The 25668-nt window shown below is 45.5% G+C and overlaps 7 protein-coding genes across 7 annotated transcripts; 3 read left to right on the forward strand and 4 right to left on the reverse strand.

Annotated features, from left to right (window-relative positions):
• Positions 1 to 1459: 1459 nt before the first annotated feature.
• JR316_0008293 (uncharacterized protein) lies at positions 1460 to 5030 on the reverse strand (the record flags this gene model as incomplete). The annotated part of the gene is made up of 3 exons (XM_047894008.1): positions 1460 to 4463; positions 4514 to 4752; positions 4806 to 5030. The coding sequence occupies 3 exons, from the start codon at positions 5028 to 5030 to the stop codon at positions 1460 to 1462; spliced, it is 3468 nt and encodes a 1155-aa protein (XP_047747323.1).
• A 390-nt stretch (positions 5031 to 5420) lies between these two features.
• Positions 5421 to 8340, forward strand: JR316_0008294 (uncharacterized protein; the record flags this gene model as incomplete). Its single annotated transcript, XM_047894009.1, has 4 exons — positions 5421 to 5564; positions 5623 to 5670; positions 5732 to 7624; positions 7693 to 8340. The coding sequence occupies 4 exons, from the start codon at positions 5421 to 5423 to the stop codon at positions 8338 to 8340; spliced, it is 2733 nt and encodes a 910-aa protein (XP_047747324.1).
• Positions 8341 to 13287: 4947 nt separating this feature from the next.
• On the reverse strand, positions 13288 to 15377 carry JR316_0008295 (RNA-binding protein 8A; the record flags this gene model as incomplete). The annotated part of the gene is made up of 10 exons (XM_047894010.1): positions 13288 to 13350; positions 13401 to 13461; positions 13514 to 13948; positions 14000 to 14076; positions 14143 to 14405; positions 14670 to 14841; positions 14899 to 15035; positions 15088 to 15174; positions 15236 to 15289; positions 15347 to 15377. 10 exons carry the CDS (start codon positions 15375 to 15377, stop codon positions 13288 to 13290), a joined length of 1380 nt encoding a protein of 459 aa, XP_047747325.1.
• Positions 15378 to 16517: 1140 nt separating this feature from the next.
• On the forward strand, positions 16518 to 17180 carry JR316_0008296 (uncharacterized protein; the record flags this gene model as incomplete). The annotated part of the gene is made up of 3 exons (XM_047894011.1): positions 16518 to 16590; positions 16645 to 17002; positions 17114 to 17180. 3 exons carry the CDS (start codon positions 16518 to 16520, stop codon positions 17178 to 17180), a joined length of 498 nt encoding a protein of 165 aa, XP_047747326.1.
• A 988-nt stretch (positions 17181 to 18168) lies between these two features.
• Positions 18169 to 19480, forward strand: JR316_0008297 (Exosome complex component rrp4; the record flags this gene model as incomplete). Its single annotated transcript, XM_047894012.1, has 7 exons — positions 18169 to 18314; positions 18400 to 18501; positions 18557 to 18602; positions 18670 to 18759; positions 18827 to 18961; positions 19015 to 19212; positions 19280 to 19480. The coding sequence occupies 7 exons, from the start codon at positions 18169 to 18171 to the stop codon at positions 19478 to 19480; spliced, it is 918 nt and encodes a 305-aa protein (XP_047747327.1).
• Positions 19481 to 19574: 94 nt separating this feature from the next.
• JR316_0008298 (uncharacterized protein) lies at positions 19575 to 20273 on the reverse strand (the record flags this gene model as incomplete). The annotated part of the gene is made up of 2 exons (XM_047894013.1): positions 19575 to 20038; positions 20198 to 20273. 2 exons carry the CDS (start codon positions 20271 to 20273, stop codon positions 19575 to 19577), a joined length of 540 nt encoding a protein of 179 aa, XP_047747328.1.
• A 1856-nt stretch (positions 20274 to 22129) lies between these two features.
• JR316_0008299 (putative tripeptidyl-peptidase SED2) lies at positions 22130 to 24530 on the reverse strand (the record flags this gene model as incomplete). The annotated part of the gene is made up of 12 exons (XM_047894014.1): positions 22130 to 22180; positions 22239 to 22267; positions 22323 to 22473; positions 22525 to 22630; positions 22689 to 22856; positions 22912 to 22983; positions 23039 to 23130; positions 23181 to 23325; positions 23380 to 23441; positions 23498 to 23596; positions 23675 to 24230; positions 24292 to 24530. The coding sequence occupies 12 exons, from the start codon at positions 24528 to 24530 to the stop codon at positions 22130 to 22132; spliced, it is 1770 nt and encodes a 589-aa protein (XP_047747329.1).
• Between the last annotated feature and the right edge of the window lie 1138 nt (positions 24531 to 25668).

Genomic DNA, 25668 nt, shown 5'->3' on the forward strand with positions numbered 1-25668 from the left:
CAATATCAATTCAGGGGGATACCATTTGCACACAGGTATCATTGGCCATGGTCAAATATATTAATCATTGGCGTATAAGACTGTGTCCCTATCTAGAGACTGCCGCTAAGTCGAGGTATATGTAGTGACTTCTGGAGTTCCATTAACACTCTTCGTCAGTCATTTATTGTCGAAGTAGTCAGTTCTTTTTAAGGTTCCAGTTTGCATGGCGCCCTCAGAGCGGTTGTTAGAATGATTTTTGCACGTCATGAAACTAAAGTCGTGTGATCTACGGCTCCCATAGCTTTCAACCCACGTCAATTCACCCGCTGTTGATTTAGATGGTGATACATGGTGAAGTCTGCAGTTGCTAAGATTGATGAATGTAGTTTGTAGCATGTATTGCTAACGCCGCCGCCGATCCATCAACTAACGTACACCACCTTGGACCACATGCACCCACACATTGCAAGACAAAACCCTGTCTATTTCCAGGTTCAAGCCCTTTCCAGCTTTGGGTGATCGGTTTCGCAACGGAAACGTTGTCGTATCAACCGAAACCCAATCCAGTATACTTCCCTAACTAGTCCGAAAAGAATGACGCAAATGATACCTGGGAATCTATACAAACCAAGGACGACGGTCTATGTCGTTTGCATGGTAATAGTATCGAATCCACCTGATGGTCAATTCTAGTTGCCATTAAACGGCATGTTAATTTCAGTTATTCCTGAACCATACATTTTGTATGACATGACGCACCTAAGGTTTATCGGCAAAATTGAGGCAGTAAAAAGGTTTGACGAGTTGATCCTTGTTTGGACATGTGGGCACGATAGTGGAGGGAGCAAAGATTGCCGAAGCCAAGGGAAAAGTATTCGTTATAATCAGGGTCAACATAGTATTAAGCGGCAATCATCATTAAGAACCAATCTAGCCAGAAAGCGTAAAAGGCGGGTAATTTCGAATTTCAAATACACCTGAGAGGTAGCAGAGCAGTACGGACAAACGAGAATCAAAGCGATAAGAAGCGGCGCAAACAGGCTGAGTAAAAGAGCAAGCAATGTCATGCAGAACCGACATCCAGAGAGCTTCCAAGTGTAAAAATAATTTCCCAGCGCAAGACACAGAATTTCATGTTCATCAAAACAGAGCAATCCGAGAAGAGTAAGAATCGCGAGCCCAAGAAGCATAAACGTATACAGAGAGAAGTAGTAGCCACGTGCACAAGCCAGATAACAGATACAACAAAAACCATCGAGAGCCAAGCAGAATAACTGAGTCACTTGTAGGTCCAGTACCAGAAATGGAGGCTAGATCCATGTCATCGATGAACACGATCTGCCAAATGTCTCCGTAAAGGTTCCTAGTAAGATGAAAGAAGGGCAGGTGAGCGGTACCGAGAGCGCGAGTAAAAATAATGAAATCACCATGAAGAAACCTTATATGAGAAGGAAAACAAACCCTGCAGATGTAGACGTCATCTCAGCTGGCCCAACTCTCCCATGGCCCCAGGCAAAAGCAGTAGTTCATCGTCGCTCATTTCTGTATCTCCATTTCGATTGATCTCTTCATCTGCTTCCTCTCCATCTGCGATATCATCCGTAAATTTAGCCTTTTTGTGCTGGGCCTTTTGTTTCCTTCCGCCGGACCTCCTTGTCAACGACCAGCCTTTCCCTCCGCCAAAGCCCATACCCCTGAAAATCTTATTACCCCGCTTTTTGACGACCTCTGGAGAAGGTGGGTCCTCGGCAACACGCCATGCTATCTCTTTGGTACCGATGGTGCCAAGAGCCGACCCAAACTCCGTAAAATTATCTTCATCCTCTTCCACGATACTGGCGAACCTGAGGAAATCGATCGGGTCGGGAGACGATGTCAAGGGGGGAAGATACATGGAGTCGACATAGCACTCAATGTCAGTCTCGTACTCCTCGACCATCTGGGCTTGATATTCATTGGCGGATGCCTCGATCCCGGGTACATCCTGCTCCGTATCATTGTGGCGATCATGAACTGCATCGCCAAACCGCTGTTGTTGGTTCGAAATAATATGATCACCATCTAAAAAAGATGCTGTCGCCTTCCCATTCAAGCGTTGAACTGAACCGCCCCTCGTTCGTTCATCAACTATACCAACCGAACCGGCAGCGGTGATAGTCCCACTTCTCGACCTCCGAGTCGCGGCGGCTCCGACGTCAGGGATAACCCCAGAGTCCTGCCCGATTTTTGATTTACCGATAGGGACTGAAGGAAGAGGACTCGTCGGCGCAGCAACCGGCAAGGGACCTACGATCGTCCCACCGCGAGTTCTTCGGGTTCCTGGAGGTATAGGCGCATTAATAGGTACAATTGTCCCAGACCGAGTTCTCTTCGTGTTGGCGGAGTTGTGAACATGCTCTTGAGCAGCTGACGTTGCTGTGTTCTCTGAAGACTCGTTGGAGAGCCTCAGCTCACACTGAACTTGTTGTGCCGTCGTTTCGCCTCGGGTTTCCAAGGTTTGCCCTCCACAAGTAGTTTCATCTACCACATCTTCGCCTTTCTTTCCACTGTCCAAATTCATATGTAGTTGCCCGAGAATTTGGCCGCTACGATGTTGATTCATTCCTTCAGATCCCTGAATACTTCTTGCATCTGTATCCCCGTCTGAGTTTGTAACACTTTCTCGGTCACCGCCCTTTTTGATCGCCCATTGCATGTAACCCGTCGGTGGAGAGATGATGCTATCAGTAATCCAGGATGTCATATCTTGTCTTCTTTTTGGTTTGCTGGCTAGCGTCGCTTCCACGGTCAAGACCATCGCTGCAGAATCGTTGCCAGTCAGGTCCATATCTTTCTCACCATTCTCGTCTTCATCCCTCTCTTCTGCTACTTCGCCTTTCGCTTCGCCAGCCTGTAAGGCAATCCACCTTTTAAATCCAATATGAGCAGAGGACCCAAGTCCTAGCGACGACGACACTGTCGTACTGTCGGGTGGACTGGACTTGAGGTTCGGCAGGGATGACGTCCGAAATATAGGTGTGCTTCCATGCTCATATGATTTCTGCTTCCCTTGCTCCAGCCTCCGCTTCTTGACACTGGCCACCACGTTGAGATCAGTCTCATACCCGTTATCCGCCAAATCCAGCCGAGCCCGAGGCTTGCCGTTGGCCTTCAATTTCATATCAACAAGAGCATCTTTAAAGGGTGTTGACATTGCCAGCACATCATCTCCAAATTTTGAAAGCGCAGACGCCATGTCCATGCTAAAAGGAACACCAAGACGGTGAGTATCCCTCCCTGTTGCGATAGGCGCCCTACCCCGGGTAACAGTTCGCCCATGTTTTCCGCCCTCCTCCTCCCGTCCCAACCTGTCGTCTTCATCCATGTCTTCCTCAGATGAAGTGAAGCCGTCGATAGCCTCCACATCAGGGTATTCAAACCTATAACCGCTGTCGAATGACATTTGAGAAGGCGGTCTATTGAAGTCGATGCTCCCACGTGTTTGCATCCACTCCAAAGGACTATGACTCCTTTGAGAAAAATGTCCTTGTTCCTCACCCTCGCCAGACGATAATTTACCATGGGCATGATATGATCTAGAGTCCACAACAATGTCTAGTCCTGTTCCCAGCCAAATTTTTCGAGGCATGGCGAGTCCTTCGTCGTGGGACGATGCTCCGCCTATTGGCCGAGAAGCGGCGGTGCCAACGACAGACTTTTGCTGCGGGCGAGGCAACTGTACTGTACTCGGAGCAGATGTACGACGTTCTCGTCCTGATGAAGCTCTGTGCTTCTCCTCGGCTTTTCTGCGCTTCTGAACATTGCGAACCTGTTCCAAAGCAGGAACCAGAGCATCAATCTCAATGCCCAACTGTGATTTTGGCTTAAATTTTGATACTATATTTTCGCGCTGGAGACGAGACACCGATTTGGCCATCTTATATGGAGATGTATTCCGTGCACCCTGCGTTGGACGGCCAGATGTATTACGGTGCTGGCGAACCGGTATATTTTGATCCAAAAAGGCGTTCGAGAATCCAGTGCGCATATCTGATTCTGAATCCATTGGACCAACACCAATTTCGCTATGCAGAGGAGGAGGCCCCATCGCACTGTAATCAGAAGCTGGAATGGAGAAACTTTCTTCAGATATATGCGCGTTGTCGAATGCCTTTGCGGGGGACGATGAACGGGACACAAATGGACTGGCCAAAGGCAAAATTGAGCGCTTGGTTTTGCTGAATTTGTGCTTTCGATTCTGTCTTCTTTTCGATCTACCGTCGAGTTTAAGCGAAGTCAAGGATTGAGAGTATTTTAAAGTTGAGTAAAATTTCTGGGAATCTTTCAGAGTTGTACTGATTGTTGAAGAATTGGAAGAGGAACGAGAAGTTGATCTGGACCTATCATGTGTATATGGATGGTTATGTAGGGCAGGCCCGGAAGCATCATCAGGACAAAAGGATCCAGACGGGAGCGTCACAGAGGACCTGAGGGTTTTGGAGCTTTGAAGGAATGTCATTGATTATCAGGGAGAGACTGAGAAATAACGCACGAATCTCCGTGCTTTGAGGTCCGCCATGTTTTGTTCCCTTTTGCAGACCTTCGGGGTTGGTTTTCCTTCAACTTTTTGGAACTAGTGAGGGTGGCTTGAGAGACAACAGGAACAGGTGACAAAAGCCCAGGTGTATCTTTCGGGCTCGATGACGGCAGCTTGTAAACCTGACTCAGGGTATGGAAAGTAGGCAGGGGTGTCTGGAACGAGTGAACAGACATCAAAGGAGATGCTAGCTTCTGCGGACATATATTAGTGTCAATATAGCCTACGAAAATGCGCATATATGCACCGTCTGTGACGATTTCGATTTTTTTCGAGGTTTGCCGTTTATTTTTGTGTCCTCTGGGAGGGACCGACGGCGCTTTTTGGGTGGAGATGATGAGATGGAATGGTGCTTGCCGTTGGGTTCAGGTACATCAATATCTGTTATGCCTATACCGATATTGTTCTTGTTTCTCTGCCTGTGTCGCCTGGCGTAGGTGGTGGTGGAAAACATCCTGAGGGCAACCACCATGAGGCCATATAGTACAGTTTCGCCACCGGAGTATACCTTCCGGTCCGCGGAGAAAGTCTCGTGACCGCTTCGGTCTCTGACACCATGCTCAGCGGCCACAAGCGCCCGACAGCTTGCTTCAAGGCACCAGCCTGAGCAGCACTTGGATATTATAAGGCTTTGCTTCCATTCATCCGCCTTCGTATCTTATCTGTTCGAATGTTATACCAGTGTCTCGAAATTTGGTAAGGGTGAACTTTGAGTGAACTGTGAAAGAAGGATCACGTTGCATGGTGACACGGATCCAATTGCAAGCATCAACAAACAGAAAGCGAGTGATGTTTCCACGTCGGTGTCGTCAAATGTTGGAGTCCAGAGTAACCTTTGCTGCCACACTACTACTTCACCACCATGGTGGTCAACCGCAAGCAGCCTTCTGTTCCTGTTCTTCCAGCGATATCTCGTTCGTCTTCGACACAGCCTGTGCCTACAAAGAAAGCAACCAAGAACGCGACCAAGCAAACCACGACGCAGAATGGACACACTGGGATTGATGTTCGTGTTCATATCCGTGACGTAGAATTTAAACCTAACACGTATCATTTGACCCTAGTCTCAGAAAAACTCTTCTAAAGCCAAAGCTGAAAAACCAAAAGCAAAGGTGCAATCTCACGTTGTAATGAATGTTACATGTTTTTATCTGATATCACTTGGCATTGTAGAAACGAAAATCAAAGTCTCTTCTAGATCGACTTTTCGCCCTTTCTCTGTCTATATTCGTCATCTACGCATTCTACGCGTGTAGGCCAAACCCTCTTTTACCATATTCACCCTCCGATACGCTTTCGCATGATCCAAATCGTCTGTGTCGATCATTGGCCACATACCGAACCCATGTTCTCGACCCTTATGTACTTCCACCACTCAAGAGCGGCTTATCCTTTGCACACTCTGTTGCAGAGCCCTACGTTGCACAGGTTCAGCCACATATCCAGCCCTACATTACCCCTGTTTCTCGCTCAATCACAACCGTCAAACCCTACATTGTACGCACGGTCTCCGTGGCAAGAAGTGTCTGGGTTGACACGTTAGTGCCACTGTACACCGAAACGCTGAAGCCATACTGGGTCAAGGCCGTTATCCCCCGATACAACAAATATGTTCATCCACGGTTACTACCTGTGATTGAACAGACCAAATTGTATTACAGATTTTACGTTGCAAATCCTTTGCATATCCAGTCTGTAAAGGTTCAACGATATATTCACACTATCTACGCGGCCAATGTCAAACCATATGTGATCAAGGTTCAACCCTACGTCAAACACGCCACTAGGACCGCCTATGTCACCTCTGTGAAAACTTTCGAGGCCTACAAGACACACGCACACCCTCGTATTGTTACTGGATGGGCCATAGCGCGTCCAGTGATTATTCAATATCTCAAACAGCTTAGGAAGCTTACATGCAAATTCCTTGAGGTCGGAGGGAATCAACTCAAAAAAGCAACTAAGGAGGTCGGCGGTTTACGACGCACTTATGTTGACCCTCATGTCCGGAAGATTTGGGACAAAGTCGCCGAAGGGACAGATCTTGCTACGCCAGCTACACCGACAATCACAAATCTCAGTGAGCCTACAGAGCCCAAAATTTCATCTACTCAAGAAACCGCCGAATCTATTGAAGAGCCTACGTCAGCTACCCCTGCCACTTCCAGTACTGTTATGCCCACACCTTCTGCTACCATAAACTCTGGTACTGATAACGTGCCTGCAGCTGAGCCACCGACCCCAACTCCTCAGGAAGCCGCTGAAGATGAAGCCAGTGCTCCTGCCCATGCTGGCACGGTCACTGCTGCAACCGAGGCTGGAAATATTCCAAAAGAAGTGAAGGAATCAGTTGTATCCGATGCACCGGCACCCATACCTGAGGAAGAATCTGTCGATCCTATCACAATTTCGGAACCAATCACATCAGCGCCAACGCCTTCAGATGTTGATGCTGAAGAAGAAATTGATCTGGACGCGTTTTTGAATGACTTGGGAGTAGAATCGGATAGCGTCCCCGAAGATCAGGTCGAAACCACTATTTCCCTTCAAGAGGATGTCACACCCAAGCAACGTTCCGAAGATGTCCTAGCGGCAATTGCTGCTAAACGTTCTGAAATTGTTGATCGACATAACGAATGGTTTGCCCGTTTGGACGAGGCCATTGCCAACGAGACTGTGGCCCTTGGTAAAACTCTGGAAGAATGGAGAGACCTTAAGGCCGCTGAATTTCAAACCATGAAGGGGCAAGGCGCACTTGATAATCTTCAAAAGGACGGCGAGAAGTTTTTGAAAGGGCTTGAAAGTTATCTTAAAAAAGCTGAAGCACGGAGTGGAGCGTGGAAGATATCTAAAGAACAACAAAAGGTTGAAGATATCACCATTGAGGACAAAATTGCGGCGTACCAGGACGAATTTTCTGCAAAGAAGACCATAGCGAAGGCAGAAAAAGAAAAGTGGGAGATTGTCCTATCCAAAGTTGAAGAGAAGTTTTCCGAACGAACGCGTCAGTTCCAAGCCGAGATCCATCAATGGTATATGGGTATGCGCGAAAAAGAGGGAGAGGAGGTCCGTTTTTTGACTTGTTTTTCAACTAAAGTGTTACTCGCCTTACTAAACGCGCTTAATTTTTCCAGGTCCGCAGTGCTGCTCATCGTATCAAAAACCTCGCAGAGACTGCACAAGCTGACCTTGGTCTAGATTATGCTTGGCTCGAGGATGTAACTTACGACGACTGGCAACAGTACCACAATATCGCGCGTATGTCTGAAGCCTTCGAACAAACGGCATATGGCATGCAGAACAACACCCTCGAGAACGCGCCACGTGATCCCATTATGCCCCTGTTGGACAGCCTTGATCTTGACATGCAGGACGTTGTCGCCGGCTTCCAAGTAGCTCTAGGAAGCATTCGCGGCGATGCAATGAAGGTGTATAGCGTTGGTCTTGGGCAGGCGGAAGAAGATGATAGTGGATTCTTTGTTGTTAACGACGGCCAGGTTAGGAGAGATGATCTGCGAGGGGTCGACTTCGGTGATTTAGGATTGAAGAAGAAAACCGAAGGTGCCGGAGTCGTCAAGATTCGCTCTGATGCTGTTGGCGGAGATTCTGAAAATCAAGGCAAGGACGACGAAGTGCATATCTTACCTATCGATCCGAGCGTGCCGACAAAGGAAGACTCAACTACGTTTGACGCTAGTAAAGTGGTTATTGGGAAAGATAAGGTGCAGATCGAGCAGGCGCTCAAGGACGTCCCCGTGGAACACGTTCATGAGGAACTTTAGATCGGGCTGTTGACGCCTCTATATGGCATAGAGGGCTTATTTTTATTGACGTGACCAAAGTACTGTATCTCAGATAATTTTTGCTGCCACTAGTGTGTGTAGTATAATTGGTATTCCTTAACGCCTATTTATTCATGCAGCGCCTGATTGATGTTTGGTACGCAGCGCATTCCCCTGTGAGATGTACGCCACCATTAATACTAGGTTGTGCGTTAAACACGAACTTAGCGCAGAACACGGTCAGTTAGTGGGTTACAATTTTAACCTCTCAAGTGAGCGCAAAGGCATAGCCACGATGGCGCCCAGTCGAAATTTTTACCGCAGCTAATGCCGCCCCATGTTGGCGAAACAGCAAGCAGATGTCTATGATCTCCTTGATGAATACTGCGATCGACTGATTTTCTATAGCCCGATAAGTAACACATTCATTCGTCATGTAACATTCCTTCAAGTCTGACAATCTGATCCTGCAAAATTTACTCTGGTAGGGAACCGGGAAGAACTGAATAAGCCACTAACAACTAGTATTATGTGCTCTCCGTGTCTTACACGATTCGCATTCGGTCTGGAACAGAATGTGGATGAGTTTTAAGCTCTAGAGGTACCGTATAGCCCCAAAAGGACTCTTGCCTGGGACCTTTGTCAACTTTTTGAGATAACCAAAAAACTGTGCCCCGTTATCACTACGCACTATCCTATGGACCATGGGTTTCCGGATGTTACTTGAAAATTGTACGTTTATATAAGCATTGCGAGATCGCTCAACTTCAGCCAGCGAGACTGAGCATGCCCATGTCCTGATGACGGTTTCTTCGTTTTTGTGTCCCTCGCCAAGAATGGCAAAAGCGGAACACACCACACACTTCTTAAAAAGGGCATTATACATCTTTCAATTCGTGACTTGTTCAAAGCATTGGTACGCGTCGAATTATGACACTTTCGTTGTGTTACAGCCGTTTTATTGTTGCATCTCTGTTTTATGACTTCATCTATTTTCAAGAGTACTGATGAAACCATTTTTGCTCGGGTTAACTTAATTTGTTGCCACGCAGATTCTTACACCGGTGACCATAAATAAACAGTCAGTGGCCCGGAACGACATTTTACTACTAGTTGCCACGCGAACCTCGCGAGACAGACACAAGTTATTTATGGTTCTAGTTAGCCCTGTGTCAAACAGAGAGAGTGCAGCTCCGTAAATTTGTAAAACACAACGTTCATAGTCTACCAAATGTCAACGAGTCAGATACCGAGTCTATCGGTAAAAAAGACTCCAACTGTACAACGCAGGGTTGTTTCGATCGAAAGTACAGTGGATGACCCGTGCTGTGCTGCTTGCACCTACTTCTCTTGGCACTGTGTTCAGCTTTCACAGTAAACTTGACTGACTATCTCGGTAGTTCTTTTGATATTATAGCGGTCATATTGTAAGACTAGGATTGATCTCATAATCGCACTCCATTTACAGAGCTAGAGAAGAAACCCCCTGCTATTACATACGCTTTCTCGATTTCAGTTATTGCCTCAGCTCAAGATTGAAGAAAGAGAAGCTTTACCAAATACCTATCGTGATATGGTATAATTGACGGGGTGAGAAACATTCTATGGCAATTACGTCTACAATATGAAGGTGTAAGTAATCCAAAGATCCTTCAGTCCTGGCAATATGAATCGTAAATCAGTTAGGATGTTTGCATATCAAAAATTTTGAACCCTACCTGTAACGGCATCGTCGACGGCGTCTGTAGTAATGGTGAAATGAGTGCTAAACAAATGCGTACACAATGAATCTAAGGAGAATTCAAGGGCTGATCTAAGGCATAAACGACTGCACATGTCACTGACTGCGTTTGACGTGCCATACGAACGCAGAGTCGTCAAGTCTATCTGGATTTATCTTCCGCTTTGTGTTACTATTAATTTTTTACAATTTTAATATGGATCGGTCCATGTTTCAATCCACATAAAGACGGATGTTCACATCATCCACCGGGCCCAAAGAGACCCCCAAAGACTTGGAAAATTCAAGTTGTTCTTTCGTTGAGAACTTCAAATGTATGCCCATACATTATAAAATACGTAGCGTCGCCCTTTAGGAAAAGTTACCTCGCCCCAGTATCTTGTCGCGTTTCTACGAGAATACCTCTTGATTGTCGTTGAAAAATCTATGACTGAAGCATGGCTGTGTCAAGATACTTAGGTGACCAGCGGCATCTTGGCGGCACTGGCGCAAATCTTGAAGGTGCAAGTCACGGCACCAATAGTACGTAAGGATTTTGATTTGGCGTTGATGTCTTTCCGCCGTCTTCCCACGAACCTGTCTTATCCACCGGAACGGGTGAGGGGATCGTTAGTCCCCTGACAACGACTTGCTACAATCTTCACCACTTTTAATCATAGGATGACGGGTTTGTCAGGTCGACATCTGTTGGGTAAGTTCCATACCGAACCGATGTAAACTAGCTCAACTGGCGTTTATATAGAACAATCCTCACTGGGATATAGCTCCATGTGAGTCCAATTTGAGCGATCTCTTTTTCCTGACCAAAGCAGACTGAAAAGGGGTGTCCGTTTTCCATAACTTGCAATAATGCGATATCCAACAGTGTCTAGACATGTCATGCAGCTTTATATTTTCATTATCTGTGTCTTCTGACGTTGCGCCTACTCCTTTGCTCTCATTTACTCCTCCAGATTTCGGGTCGTCGGAATATTCAATTAAGGCAAAAATTGTCTGTTCATGAATATCAGAATTCTGCTATTTACGCTCGCTCGGATGCTCCTGATTTCTAAAACAGACATATGACTGTGCTCTTTTTGCACGCCTTTTTTACATCATCCTCCACTTGGTCTTCCAGCATTGATCTTTATCTAGACAACTACGGCACCGTTGGATACTACCAATGAACACTGGTCTAGTTTGGCACAAATGGATACATGTCAGAAATTGTAAATGACAATTGAAAGACTTGATCAGTTACAATAACACCTTGATAGCTTTATGCCAGATTGCAATAATCCGGACCTAATAGGCATTTCTATGGTGCATCTAGCCCCATATCTTTGTGCTATAATTTGAAGAATCTACGCCGACGTATAACACAATTTTTTTCTTTTCTTACCTTGCTTGCCGGTGTTCCAGGAGTATTAAACCTTTCATCGTCAGACTATGACGCGTCTGGCTAGATTGTTGAGCTTTCTGTGGGGTCTGGAGTGTTTTATGTCAAAACAGTCAAAACTCTCAATCTACAAAAGCGGAATCAACGGGTATCTATCCGAGCATTGAAGTCGGCCGTCGACATTGCGGATCCTGATATGAGAATTTATATCGATTTCAAGCAGTTTTGTTGGCCTACATAACATCTCAAGTACTCGAGCACTCAAGGCCTATTTACTTCTGATTACACCGTTGGAACTATATTTCAAAATTTTAGAGTCTATCACTGACTTGTGCTCCTCAATCTATAAATATTCGACATCGGGCATCTGGAATGATTAACTCTTATGGCTGGGTTTATTGCCTCTTTACTAGCAAATGGATACTGGACGAGACACGCTATGTTGGTAACATGGATCAGCAATCACAAATCTTCAGAAGCGAGTTCGTTTTCCTGCTGTCAGAGAGAGGTCATGACGCGCGGCCACCGACAAGCCCTCTCAGTCCCACCGTAACTCCCCATGTCTATCGATACGTACCTCAGAATGTTTTTGGAGTTACTGCCAGTAGTCTGCTCGACTGTGCCTGCTTAATTCTTGGTTAGGCACGTTATGACGTTCCTTAACTGTAAAGTACGGCTGCGCAGATATCAATGATCATCAATGTGCAAGTCAACGAGAACGACTCTGCAGCGAGTCGAAAACCGTTTCTGCGATACTTTGTAAAATCGAGTATAACCTCTAGCCATGATATTTCAGGCTTTCGGCGCCCACATCTCAATAAGTCTAAGGGGGGTTGATCTGTCTCTTAGATTAGTGCACATGAAATGTAAATTCAGGTTCGGCTAAATCATCCCTGCCCGTAAAACGTGTTCCGTCCTGAATGAGCAACCGAACAGAATAGGTGGATATCAAAGCCACTCTCTCGTGCCCATGTGCCGTCATTGCGCAGAGGACCCTGGTGGGGTTCAATCAAGATGTTATTTGTCTACCGTCACTGCCACGAAGTGCCACGTTAACGAAGGAGTTGCAACCTATTCTTCGGCACAAGCGATTCCATGTGTAAGGATTCGTAATGAGTACATGATAACCTCAAGGACTATGGCCGTCGTCGGAGGCATCGAGGGCCGACAAGCCGGAGTTGCTGAGCGCGGTACCCGTCTCGTATTCAACAGTAGTGACAAAGGCTGCCCTAGCCTCAAAGCCCGTGGCAGCTTGGCAGTTTGGAGAAAACCCTTACGTGCACCACTTTTGACGACTTTCTCATATAGTGAGAACGTGTGAACAGTGGTGTTCCATTGAATTGATGAAACATATTTGTTGTGCCAGTGGGAGACCTGGAAGCGATAAATAAACGGAAGCAGACTCGAGAGATTTCATTGGCCTGGTCTTCTATAGCCAGAGTCCTGAATCTTGGTCGCGCAATTATCTAACAAATGGGATGCAAACATGTACAATTCCGCAAAGAAGTTGCTATTGCGGGTGAAATAATTAGTCGGGTGGACAGACACAAGAAAACTGCGGTACTTATGAACAGATAAGGAGTTCAAATCCTACGAAAGAAGGAATCGTTAAAGTTGAGTTATGGAACAAGATGGTAGGCTTTAGGGATAAAATACAAAGGCGTAGATACGCTTCTCGGTCAGCATCTGCTAGACGGAGTCGCATTGACAGGTTTTCTCGAGAAGAAAGGACCAATCAAAAGAAAAGGAAGCCAGCCAGGGTTAATCGACACATATAGCTCCAATGACAAGGAAAATGGAAAGAATGTTTTGGTTCGGTGAGCTGTGTTTAATCGTATGTTGCATCTTCAACAGTTTTCCACCTCAAATTGGATTCGTAGAATTCAATCAGCTGAAATCTTGTCAGGGATCTTGGTATGGGAAAAGTGCATATTTTCTAACCTTTTGAGGAAAGCGCTCTTTGCAGATTGTTGAAGCTTCCATGACTTTCTCCCCGGTGTTGCTAGAATGTACAACGGTTATTACTCGCCCATCGACAATGACCGAACGCTTACAGTGTAAAATAAATAACCAAACTGTTCGAGGACTCGGAAGCCTTCTCAACAGTGTCCACAGTCTTTACCAAGCCTTCCCAACTCTTCAAGCCCATATATTGCTTCATGTTTCCTATAATTGGTGTTTCTGATTCTGGGGATGAAGATTTGACCATCTGCATCTTCGATTTTGAGTTTTGGGTTGAAATCCTGGCCTTCTTCGGGGGTTGTTCTATTTCGTCTACGTCCATATCATCTGGATCCGGTTTCTGAGACGTCGATTTACGCCCACGCTTCTTGGAAGTCAAAGCGTCCTCAGAGTCAGAGACCTCTTCGGATGCGACTGACTTCCTGCCTTTCTTTGGAGACTTTTTTTCCGCGAGCTTTGCGTTCAATAATTTCTTCTGTTTCTTAGGATTTTTGCGCCAAAATTCATCGACAAGATCTTTGGCGTTGCTATATCACGGTAAGAACGTACGTCTCGACGAATTGTGTTTTTGAACTTACACCGCGTCGACTTCATCCACCCAACTATTATCCTCCGAACCATAGCCCTTCCACTTGACATAGTAGCCCATTCGACCCTAAACCGCGCAAGAACGCGTATTTGAGCTCAGTGTAAGTAAAACAACTGATTTCAGAGTACATACATCTGGGAAATAGCCGCGTTTCGCGTCTAAAACCTCTTCGATTTCGTATTCAGAACCCCCTTCAGAGCCTGCATCAGAGCCAGACTCGGCGTCACTGGCGTCCGGCTTGATTTTGGAGTCAGGACCAACTGCATTGGAGTCCCCACTATCAGAGTGTGCGACACCGGGCATGATGTATGCAACGAAGAACACGCGAGATCGTATTGGAGGGTGAAGGAGGCGGAAGAGACAGCGTGAGAACAATTCTACAGCCAGCTCAAAAGCTTTCAATGACATGCTCGGTGCGCGGACAAACAAAGAGACCTGAAGAATTTGCGGCTAGCTGCAATTCGACCTGCAGATTGACTGCTTTGAGACCCACGCCAGCAATTTTAACTACACTATTTCTGACATTGCAACCTCTGAGGAGCGTGGACGATTCATGGATTTTCAAAGGTTGACATATTACAACCTGTTGTCGAGAAAATATCGAGCAGAAGAAAGACAGAGACATTCCATGAACATATATTCTAGTTATCTTCTTCGACTTGGGCTGGCGCTACGTCCTCGAGCAGGCCTGCCCTTTTTAGGTCCAGAGGGCGGTGGTCGAACGAAAGCATAGTCACATTGCAATACTTGTTCAAGCAACGGTGTTCCCGATGCACCATCAATAGCAGCCTGTGCCTCTGTCATAGTCTCATATTCCACCAGAGCATATCCCTAGCAATACAGAAACTCAGTTGGAGTTCCATGGGTTTCATCAGGTGAAGAACGGACCTTGACATAACCGGTTCGACGATCAAGATTGAGATGTAAGTTCTTAATCTCTCCAAACTCTGCAAACTTGTCTTGTACATCCTCTTCTGTGGCCTCTTCGTGAACATTGGTCACGAGAACAATCCATCCTTCTACAGCTGCGCCCAACTTCAGCAAAAATGCAACATATTTAGAGAGGGAAACACGAACATCGCGCTGCCCTGGTATCGGAATCCTTGGCCTGTGTACTCTCCACGCGATCATAGGTTGGTTCTGCTGTTACATTCTCTTCGTTTCCTAGCAAACACCATAAGATGAGCCAAATTGGACGCGTTAATAAACGCAGGATTGATCGCACCTCCAGTATTTTGGAAACCTCTGCCTCTTCTCCTTACTGCACCACCCGAAGCCACTTTCGTAGAGATTTTATCAATGACAACCAAAGATATGGAAGTTTAATAGAGCCTACTATCGTCAATATTCATCTCATCGTCGGACATCTTTGGCTATTTTCGTTAATAGGTGAGATTTGGTATGCAGTTGGAAGTTGAACTGGCGAAGGTGTTTGTGCGTGACGAAGTAGTCACACCAATCGGAAACAAATACGGCATGGCCGTCTCCGACCCCCGAAAAATATAATAGATATTGGAGAGCTGTGACATAGTCACATGGCAATAAATATATATTTTATAAAGATTTCTCACTTGCTTGTTCGAACTATCCTGTATGTCCAAAAACCACTTCAAAATAAGAGAAACTCATAGCATAAATCAGAAAGGCGTGATTTTTTCAGGCAATCTGAGTGGAGTTATTGACACAATTGAGTCATTGAATTCGTTACTTCAACTTGTTGTTGGATGGAGTGTCAAATGTACATAGCTATTTTTAGCATTGTCAGGAGTGGTATCCAGGCCACGTTGACCACCTTTTTTACCCTTCACCGCTTATTCACCGTTCTGAGACCATGGAAAGGTTTATGACTTCAATCCGACCTCAAGCGCTCAATGAGAAGAATTAAACGACAGCTTCTCTTGACGTTTGTTGAATTGTCTTTCCGACAGTGATGTTATTGATCCCGATCGTTCTCGCCAATTCCAAATTCCACGGGGGGACCACTCAGCGCAAATGGTGCCTGAACCTGTTTGTCCCCGTTCAAATCTTACCTTCTAGAGTTGATCTCGGTAATATGTGGATCGTGAATCGCGATTCCAATATGGTCTTGACCGAACATAGTCATCGTATAGTTTCAAGCTATTCGCACACATAAATCAAGCGGACCGATTCTGCAATCAACCCTTTCAACTCTCCGCATATTAAAGGGGGACAACATCTTGTCGAGAATAGTAACTTTGTGGCATATCTCGACCTTCGCTACCTATCCTTCTTCTTCACCCATTGACAAAATGCACGCAGCGCCACTCATCAACCACCCCTGTACGCTATGCTGCCGACCCACCTCTATGTGGTGCAGCCGATGCCAGAGCGCTTGGTACTGCTCGCCAGAGCATATCAGCAGCGTTAGTGTGCTTGCCTTCTCTTATAAACATTGCTTTTCTGATTTGTAAACTGTACAGGATTGGCCCCGTCATCGGAGAGAGTGCATTCCGGCAGCGGGCCCCCATACCTCATATAACGTCAATATGATCGCTACTCCGCCACCTGCTGAGCCACAATTTGTCTCCGTGTCAGCGATTCTATTCGCACCGGAGGAAGGTGCGTGAGCAGACACTTTCGCGTCCGTTTTAATGAATAACACGGTGATAATAGAACGCCCGCGAATAGTCACTATTAGCTGCCGACCCTCTCCAAAAGCCTCTCAGGGCGTTTGCCCAATCCCGATGTTGGATTCATATTTCGACAGAAACGAAGTCGCGCACCTCGTACTCACGGAAGGGTTGAATAAGGAGCCACTAAGATTCCCTCTTCATGTGTGGTATGCGCCCAATCTCCTCACCAAAGGAAGTCCCATCAACCGTGCCATATCGCATATTACTTCCAACGCAGCCGATAAGCCCTGGTGTGGACCGGTTGTTGTTTTAAAATTCAATGGTTCCCGACGTCAAGGATATACGGACGCTGGTTCGAACGACCTTCCTGCCCTCTCAGCCTTTTTTTTAACCTATAAGTAAATCCTGGCCGGTAACCTCTGACTACTGGTGAGTGTTCGTTACCACTCCATTGAACACCACTGATGTTTTATTCACTTCCAGTAGTTATTTATCAACACTCTAATTAGAAACCTACTTCCCACATGTTCTGAATACTACGCTATCGCTTCCCGCCCGTTCATCGCCGCTCTGTAATTAATCGTTGTAGCATATCGCTTATATTTGTTTCCTTTCCTTCCTAACTGACATCCACTGGGTTTTCATAGCCCAATCATCCTGAATTGTAGAATCATAGCGACTATAGAGTCATTAGTTATTCCTTTTACCGTACATAGTCCAGAATTTTGCAATCCGAATCTAGGCCCTTCGGGGTGGCACACATTCTTCAGGGGGGGAGCGAAGGTAAACGCCCAAGCCAATTCCTCTGTCATACAAACGAAACTCGTCAGTTGGCGTAAGGTTTTTTAGCGCTTCACGGCGTTCAAGCATTTTGAAGCCTTAAACTGGTATATCAGTGTGCATTAATCCACATGCTTCCATATGGCACAAACCACTAACCGAGAGGGATTCTCCCATGGGGGTACAGAAACATACAGCCATGATCATGATGGTGCCCATGCCGATCCACACACTTAACGGAACTGCAGTGCGCAGTCATTTGAACTTTGATGACTTGCCATGTTTCTCTTTCTCCCTTCTGTCACCCATTCACTGGTGACCTGCCCACCGGGTTGTCTTCGATACACCAGCGAACAAATATTATCCACGAAGAATACTGAACCGGGAATATGCCTTTTTTCAAGTAGAAAAGAGGACCGCCGGTACGCGCGCAGCGCGTCTAATTTGGCAGCACGGAGTTCGGAATCGAAGCAACAGTTTAACGCTCGGAGAGCCGAAATGGCTGAACCAGGCCAATTAAACTGCACTAAATCCAAAGAACGACTCGTGTAGGTCACATATGTTCACCGCGCTCATCAGCAATGACCTACTATGTCGGTCATTGATAAGATGCGAATTTGTTGATTCAGGCCAGATTACACGATTCAAAAATGGACAAAACAAAATAGGTGCACACAATGCGTGACAAACCCTAACCCACAAGTAAAAACCCTAACCTCAGGAGACCGGCCGTTTTGGTGCCATCCAAGTGCCATCCTCGAAAAAGTTCTTGTCCAGATCCATCATGATTTCCTTTACTTCATTTCCCTCAAAGCCCCAAGCAACCAGCTACGCAAGCTCAAGTCAATATGGAGAGTCAAAGAGAGACCTTATGGACATTGACGATGAAGATTTTGAATCGCAAGGATCTAAATTGACCTGCCCCGGAGAGTCATTAACTTCTTCGCATGCTTATATGCGGTACGAAATTATACTTTTTAAAAGCAAGATAACGGTCGCTAATTCAATGGGGCAGTGGTCATGGAACATACATTGATGATGATGAGGTTATTGCTTCTGTGGCTGGGACGATTGAACGAGTAAATAAGCTGATCACCGTTCGGGCCATCCGAAGTCGGTGAGAATAGTTTCACCAACTATTTAGCGTGAATCAGACTAAGCTGAAAACCCAGGTACAACCCCGAAGTAGGGGATCTAGTTGTAGGGAGGATAACGGAAGTACGACAATCGATGTTGTTCGCAACAGCCGGGATCCGGTCCTCAGTCTAATGTCTTCAATCATCAGGTTCAACCTAGAAGATGGAAAGTTGACGCCCATTCAAGACAGGACGCTGTTCTGATGCTATCATCAGTAAATTTGCCTGGCGGGGTTCAAGTGAGTCTTTTTATGTCCATATTTTTTTCTAAATTGACAGATGCCCTTTGGTTTGAAATTCTTGTAGCGGCGAAAATTAGAAAGTGATGAGCTCCAGATGCGTGGTTTTTTTGAAGAGGGTGACCTTTTGGTCGCAGAAGTCCAAGCTTTCTTCTCAGATGGCGCCATGTCTCTCCATACACGATCATTGAAATATGGGAAGGTGCCGAATACTGCTGCTATATCAACAAGAAGTCTGACCGTTTTCCGAAATAGTTGCGAAACGGACAACTGGTTGTTGTCCCGCCTATCTTAGTGCGCCGTCTCAAGTCTCACTTCCTGACACTACCATGTGGCGTCGATCTCATTCTTGGTCTAAATGGTTACATCTGGGTAAGCAAACACGTAAAGGAAAGTGAACAAGAGGGGGAGGAAGGGTTTGACGCAGAGGCGGTGTACTCCAACGTAAACGATGTAGGGGTTCAATTTGAAATCAAACTAAATAAACCAATCCTGATTTTTTCCCATTCGCATCGATCAGGACATAGATGAACCGACAAGAACGGCAATCTCGAGAGTGACACACATAATTCGCGTGCTAACCTCCCACTTTATCCCACTTTCCGACACCTTATTGCTGGAGGCATATGAATGGGCCGTGGAGCATGAGAGCGACGTTAGAGATCTACTCCAGCAAGATTTTGGCGATGCCCTAGTTTCTTCCGTCGTGTCCGGGAAGTGAAAAACATCATTTACAAGGCTATTTGTCCGTTGAGTGTGTCCATGTATTATAATATAAACACAGCACAAAAGGTACATACCTTGGACAATCTAGGTTACTCATCATCTCCTTCACTCTCTTCTTCGATCTCCGCCTCGTCTTCCTCAGGTTCCTCCTCTTCTTCAACCTCTTCGATTTCTTCCATGGTGTCGTTGTTATTTTCATCATTTTCGTCTTCCTCTTCCTCTTCAAGATCTTCATCATTACTCGCATCTAACTGACCCTGAGTGGGGTAGGCTTGTTGTTGTCCTGGCGGATTCTGATTCGAAGAACCGCTGGCCATCTTACGGGCTTGAATTGCCCTTCGCGCTTCTTCTTTACTCTCATCTACCGGAAGTAAATCGTCGAGACCAAGATCGCGCCAACGAAGCGAGCCATTTACCCCACCACCAGAATAGCCCATATCTTCGAACAATGCACGAGATGTTGGATCGTATCCGGGCCGAGGTTTGGAAGATGGGTGCTTGATATGAGTTGGATTGCCGTATGGATATGAAGGATGCACCTGTGAGGGTAGCACTTGCAGTTAAAGTCAGTTAATGAAAGAATCTTTGCCTTTGAAAATGCATCACTGTCTGAATCATCGGGATTTGGAGGAACCATGTGAGGCGGTATATCAAGTTCTGGTAAACTTGTTCAGACAGCCAATATTGATATGTCAAACACCAGTAGCCGTACCGTCATCCGATAACTCTCCTGACATGTATTCACTCGTTTCAATGGTGTCGAGGACAAGAAGATCATGGCGGGTCATGTGTAGATAACAATAAGTGAGATCCTAGATAGGCAGTGAATACATAGAAAGCAAATAGATGGATTCCGAGTCTGTTTTCTGTACCGTCATCTTAGGCCTAGAGTCAATTTTACTCAATGATCTGGTTCAACTTCAAGTGCCACGGGAAGCGCGACGCGATTTCATTTCACTCAAGTCATCTCGTGACTGAATCCAGCCGTACTCGGCACAAACTCGGCATTCTCGGAACTACCCTCGGCAGCTCCTCATGGCGTGACTTGCTGAACTCAGTCGTCTGAGGCTGAGTTCAGCAATTCACGAAAAACGTCGCATTGACTTCACAAGAGTGAAAGCTGAAACTAATTAACGAAATTTTATGCTATTAAGCTTATAAAATCTCTTCTTTATTAATTTAATAGGAAATAAACTAATCTATCAAATATCATTCTTGAATGACTTGAATAAGCTAGACTTGCCACACCTTGATTTGTTGAAGTGCGGAAGAGATACAAATTGTATTTGTGTGCTTCATCTGGGGCCTTATAGCGTTTACTCAAGATTATCGTCCTATTTTTCTTAAAGCTAAATCTTTAAACTTTCAAAACTAAACTGAATTTCAGATGTGAGAATTGCCAGTGTATCTCTTGCAAATGAACAGATCATATGGTTGCTGCCAAATGCGGTCAAAACGGTAAAGAAACCCTTATATTCCCCATCGTACAGTTCACTTTGAACTATTCTATTTCTGCCGCTCATTCCTGTTCATAACCTGGTATTTCCAGCGACGCGAGGGATCAGATTAATCTCGCCATGAATATTTATCAATATATATTTTGAAATTTGAAGGGATGAAATCTTTTTGCCCTGCCATTAATGTTACTAACTTCTGGCATTTGACGTGAGTTTATCCATGCCACTCTGTAGCCATACTGCTCTTGTCATAAAATAATGATACTCTCCATTCTCTTCGTATTGATAAGGATCAAATGGTATTTTCCTACTTTCAGGAATGTTCAGATCTTGTTCCGATGTATCATATTTAAATCTTCTGGTCACAGGGCATGGTGTAGAGGGCTATCACCCCTAAGCTTTTGGTTCAATGGCTGACCCGACCATACCCTCTCATTCTTTGCTAAATTTATTAGCAATGAATAACCTTTGTATAAGATCCATCGAATACGGAAGATGTAACCTTCTCAACATCACGCGCCCTACTACTACTAGTAGAACAATCATGGGACCGTTGTACAGAGAAGCCTCGTTCTATTGGCACCCAATACACTATCTCTAGTTTACCATTACTACTAGCTTTTCCGATCCTTAAATCTGTATCATTATATATAGCCCTTGAATACGAGATTCACTACTTTTACTTAATATTCAAGCTTTCCGATCCCAAGCACTCATAGAATCAACCCCAGGTACACAAAGTCCCTTATCATCGAGTGGTGTCAACGGAGTGATGGACAACCGAGTGTTGTAGTGTACCTGTTAATGCTCAGACAAGGTCAGCTGAAGATACAAAAGTTTATTTAAACTTCACGTGAATTATACTGTCTGTAGCTTTATATTTTCTTTGATTTTATTGCTCAACAATCGGCGGGAACATTGCGCGTATTGTCCACTAGCGCCATGCTATTTATATCTGTCTCTGTGGCGCCAAAGTCGTGCATAAGCTTGAAATCTGCCATATTGGACCGATAATCTATTTAGAGCGATTGGCTTGCCAATTTAGAGTTATGCCGATTGAATACACATTCAGACTCCCGAACCACGCAATTAAGGAGATTACTCCTTTCACATTCATATGTAATTCCCATTGAAATTGATTAGCAACAGAAAAAGGTTCAAATAGTTGTACTTTAAATGAAGGCTCCCTAAACTAGTTTCTGCAACTTTAAGAAATCTGGTGTGCCAAGTCCAGTTACCTTGACATTCAGACAACGTCAGAATAGACGTTAGAAAAGCAAAAAAGAAAGCACTCACAGGATCCCAGCCCTTGCCAGCAGTGAAACCTGTACAGAGTTTTGAATTAACGGTGGTCTGGACTTGTAGAGAATAAAGGATTACCTGATTGACCGCATCCTGGGTTAGACCCAGATGTGATGTCGTTAAATCCAGACGATGCAGTCGAGTAGATCAAGGGGTTAATGAAGCCCAGGGAAGTTTTCCCTTGCGAAATGCGGAAATCATTCAGTAATGAAAAGATTCCAGCCACAGTCTACGTATTCATTAAGTCAGTGACCAATTTAGAATGCTCCTCGCGACTTACAGGCGAACTAGCACTGGTTCCGGCTACGGACTGAACTCTACCGCCAATAACGACCTGGAATCCCTGCCCTTGTGCCGATACGTCTGGATAAGCACGACCAGTTTTACTGTGAAATAGCAAAAAGAGTTAGGATATAGACTCCTTAATGAATATTAAAGACCAACTTGAATAAACCAGAGAATTTAGTTCCAAGGCCGTTGAGGAAAGTATTGACAGCGGTGGTCTGATATGAAGGGGTGGCGAAGTAGCGAGAAAATCCGCCCCCTGAGAAGCTGATAGCGACTTCTGGGTTGATCCTGGTGGTGGCACCGACGGCCGTGACAAATGGGCATCTAAAACGACGAACACTTTGCCACAATTCAAGTTTAGTTGATGTACGCTACTCACGATGCAGGGAACGCTGGCTGGAATTGAACCTTATTGGTGCCGTCGTTGGTTTTGCAGTCGCCACCTCCAACACTTCAATGGGAATCCATCAAAATTATATCTCGAGGTAATTAGTTTAACAACCCACCCTTCGTCACCGCTTGAATAGAAGACAGTTGTCCCGAGAGATCCCAGGGTGGCAAGCATGTTGCAAACGCTGGTCGCATAATCGAGAGGGACCTATAAAAATATTCAATTGATGGAATCATAAGACCTCACTGCTCAAGTACCGTCTGTTCATCATCTCCGTAGGATGTAGTCAAGGTCTGAGGAATAGTCTTCTGCGCCAACAAGAAAGTCAGAAAATCGAGATAGGGCTCGTTTGTGTTCGAGGTGGTGAAGGAGTCTGGGGTGAACGGGGGACTTCCGCCGGTACTAAGAAAACATAGTCAATAAAAATGCGAATTTGAGTGGGCGAAACAGATATACCTGTAGTAGATGTTTGGGGTAGGGAAAGAGATTCCGGTGGTGTATTGGATATCCAAGTTGGCCTAGAGTACCCAGTTAATTACAGCGATTGTATGTCATATAAAGCGAAAGTACTCACTTCAACTCCAGGGCTATTCTGATTATTACCCCCTCCATTGACCTGAACGATAGAGAATGATGATCCTACGGCATCTGTGCGGAATCTGGAGAAAAATGTCTACATGTCCAAAGGATTGGTAGTAACAGATAAACGTCAGATACATATTTCACGAGATTCAAATTTTACACCACTCACCTGAAGATCTGCGAGATTAGCAAACTCTTGGAGGTAACCGGCGACACCCAGTTTATTCGTAGCCGTCGCTTGAGGAACATAAGCAGAGGAATTATATAGGTCCCGCAGACATGTAGGTGTGATAGTGGTGGAACAGCTTGAAGGTACAGCGGCATTTGATCCGGGAACTAAAGAAGCTGCCAGTTCCTCATCAGTGATAGGCTTGACGTCAGGCTGCAAGAAGCTTGTCTTTCGCATGCTGCGAAGGGTCCCAAAATAAGTGGTCGGCGCCACGACGTCGATGTGTGAATGAAGTTCTTGAGGAAGTGAGTAGCTAAGAGTGCGAATAACCTCCTCTCCAGAGGGACCGTGCTCGTAGACGTTGTATTTGGTATTGAGCATCCTTTCTGCTTGTTCGACGGATACGCGGAGGGTAATCCAATTCCCAGCTGAAGTGCGTTGGGCCTCTGAGGTGTCAATTCCATGGAACGCCAGCCATTCTTCGACAGCTTCCAAGGAGTCGGGATGAGGAGCTAGGAAGTTGTCAACCTCCTCCTTTGTTAAATGTTGCGCGTATCTGTAAATTAATCATGTCCACTAAACAAACGTTATTGATATAAGTTCATTTTTGAGCTAACCTTGAATGGAAAGGGTCACTAATTTCCATAAGGTTGGCAATAAGGTCGTCCATGCCGTGCTGCTTCAAACCAAGCTTGAGATTAAAGAAAACGTTGGGGTCTGCCGCCTGTTTGAATTGCCATCCTTTGGGTACCTCAACCCATGAGTGTTTCTCCGCGACGTCATCCCATCTACGAGAAATTGCTTTCGATGCAGCCAGCTGGACTGCACCCAGGAGCAGAAATGAGGTCCACAGCATAGAAGAGAGAAATCTGCAGTTGTATGTAGGATGAGTGGTGGCTCGAAAAACCATTCCGCCACATCCTCATTTATAGTCATTGAGCATTAGCGGATCGAAGTAATGCCATGTATAATTGCTCCTTATCTTTCCATAAACGCATGGCAGAAATAATGGTCTGGGGAAGTGATGGGAAGCTAGAAGGTGATCTACGAGGGGTGATGCCAATGAACCTCGAGATGCTGGAAAACGGGAGTCAAAGAAGGCAGCAAGTGCGCATGGCCAGTCCAAAAAGAAAATCGGAACCACCGATATCATATCTACAATCAGGGTGGTCGAGCTATTAGAGATAATCCGTGTGTGTTAGTGAACTAATACTGGTTGCGCGCAGACGATAAACACCGTTGCGAATGCAGGCCAGTGAGAAGGACGATGCTAAAAATATACCACCCATGTGCTTCGCGTCGACGAATTTAAAAGTGAGAATTTTGCGCAATGCGCAGTGAAGGCTTCCGTCTCCCCCGTTCGATATATTTGAATGCTCACGCGAGCCAATTGAACATCTTGCACATATGTGACTGCGAATCATTACAGGATTGCACCACCAAACGCACGTCGTCAAATGTCCTAGAGAATGGGTGCGGGTAAACCAAGGATGAGTAAGGCAATTCGGTTCCATATCTTCATGTGCCAGAGAATACTGGAATCGCTTCGATCTCGCTTCGAGAATATAAGCGTAAAAGACGGTGCCAAAAGACCACTCATGCTCTCAGAGAATCTGTTCGCGCACAAGAGTTGCCGTACCAATGTAAGGCCCTTATGACCAGAAAGGACGTCCATAGCTTCTTGATATTATGGTTCAATAGGAAATGGTGTTCCCTTACTTTTAAGCCCGCCCTACTTGCTCCAACCAAGTCTGCGAAAGATACACCCGTCATTTATCGCTTTCTAATAGTAAGTGGCGTAGTTGAAAAAAGCCGGTTTGCCGGTCTCCCAATGGATATTTGATTCCAAATGACGAGGCATTTCGCGCCTATAAAGTGTATCCTGCGTACCCAGACATCAACGAAAAGATTGTAGTGCTTTTGCAGGTCATTCATATAATAGGAGGCCACCCTAAAATTTAATAAGAAATGATGGATATTCGGAACCTGGCAGA

Source organism: Psilocybe cubensis, chromosome 7, assembly GCF_017499595.1.
Source record: "Psilocybe cubensis strain MGC-MH-2018 chromosome 7, whole genome shotgun sequence".
In the NCBI taxonomy this organism is placed as follows: Eukaryota; Fungi; Basidiomycota; class Agaricomycetes; order Agaricales; family Agrocybaceae; genus Psilocybe; species Psilocybe cubensis.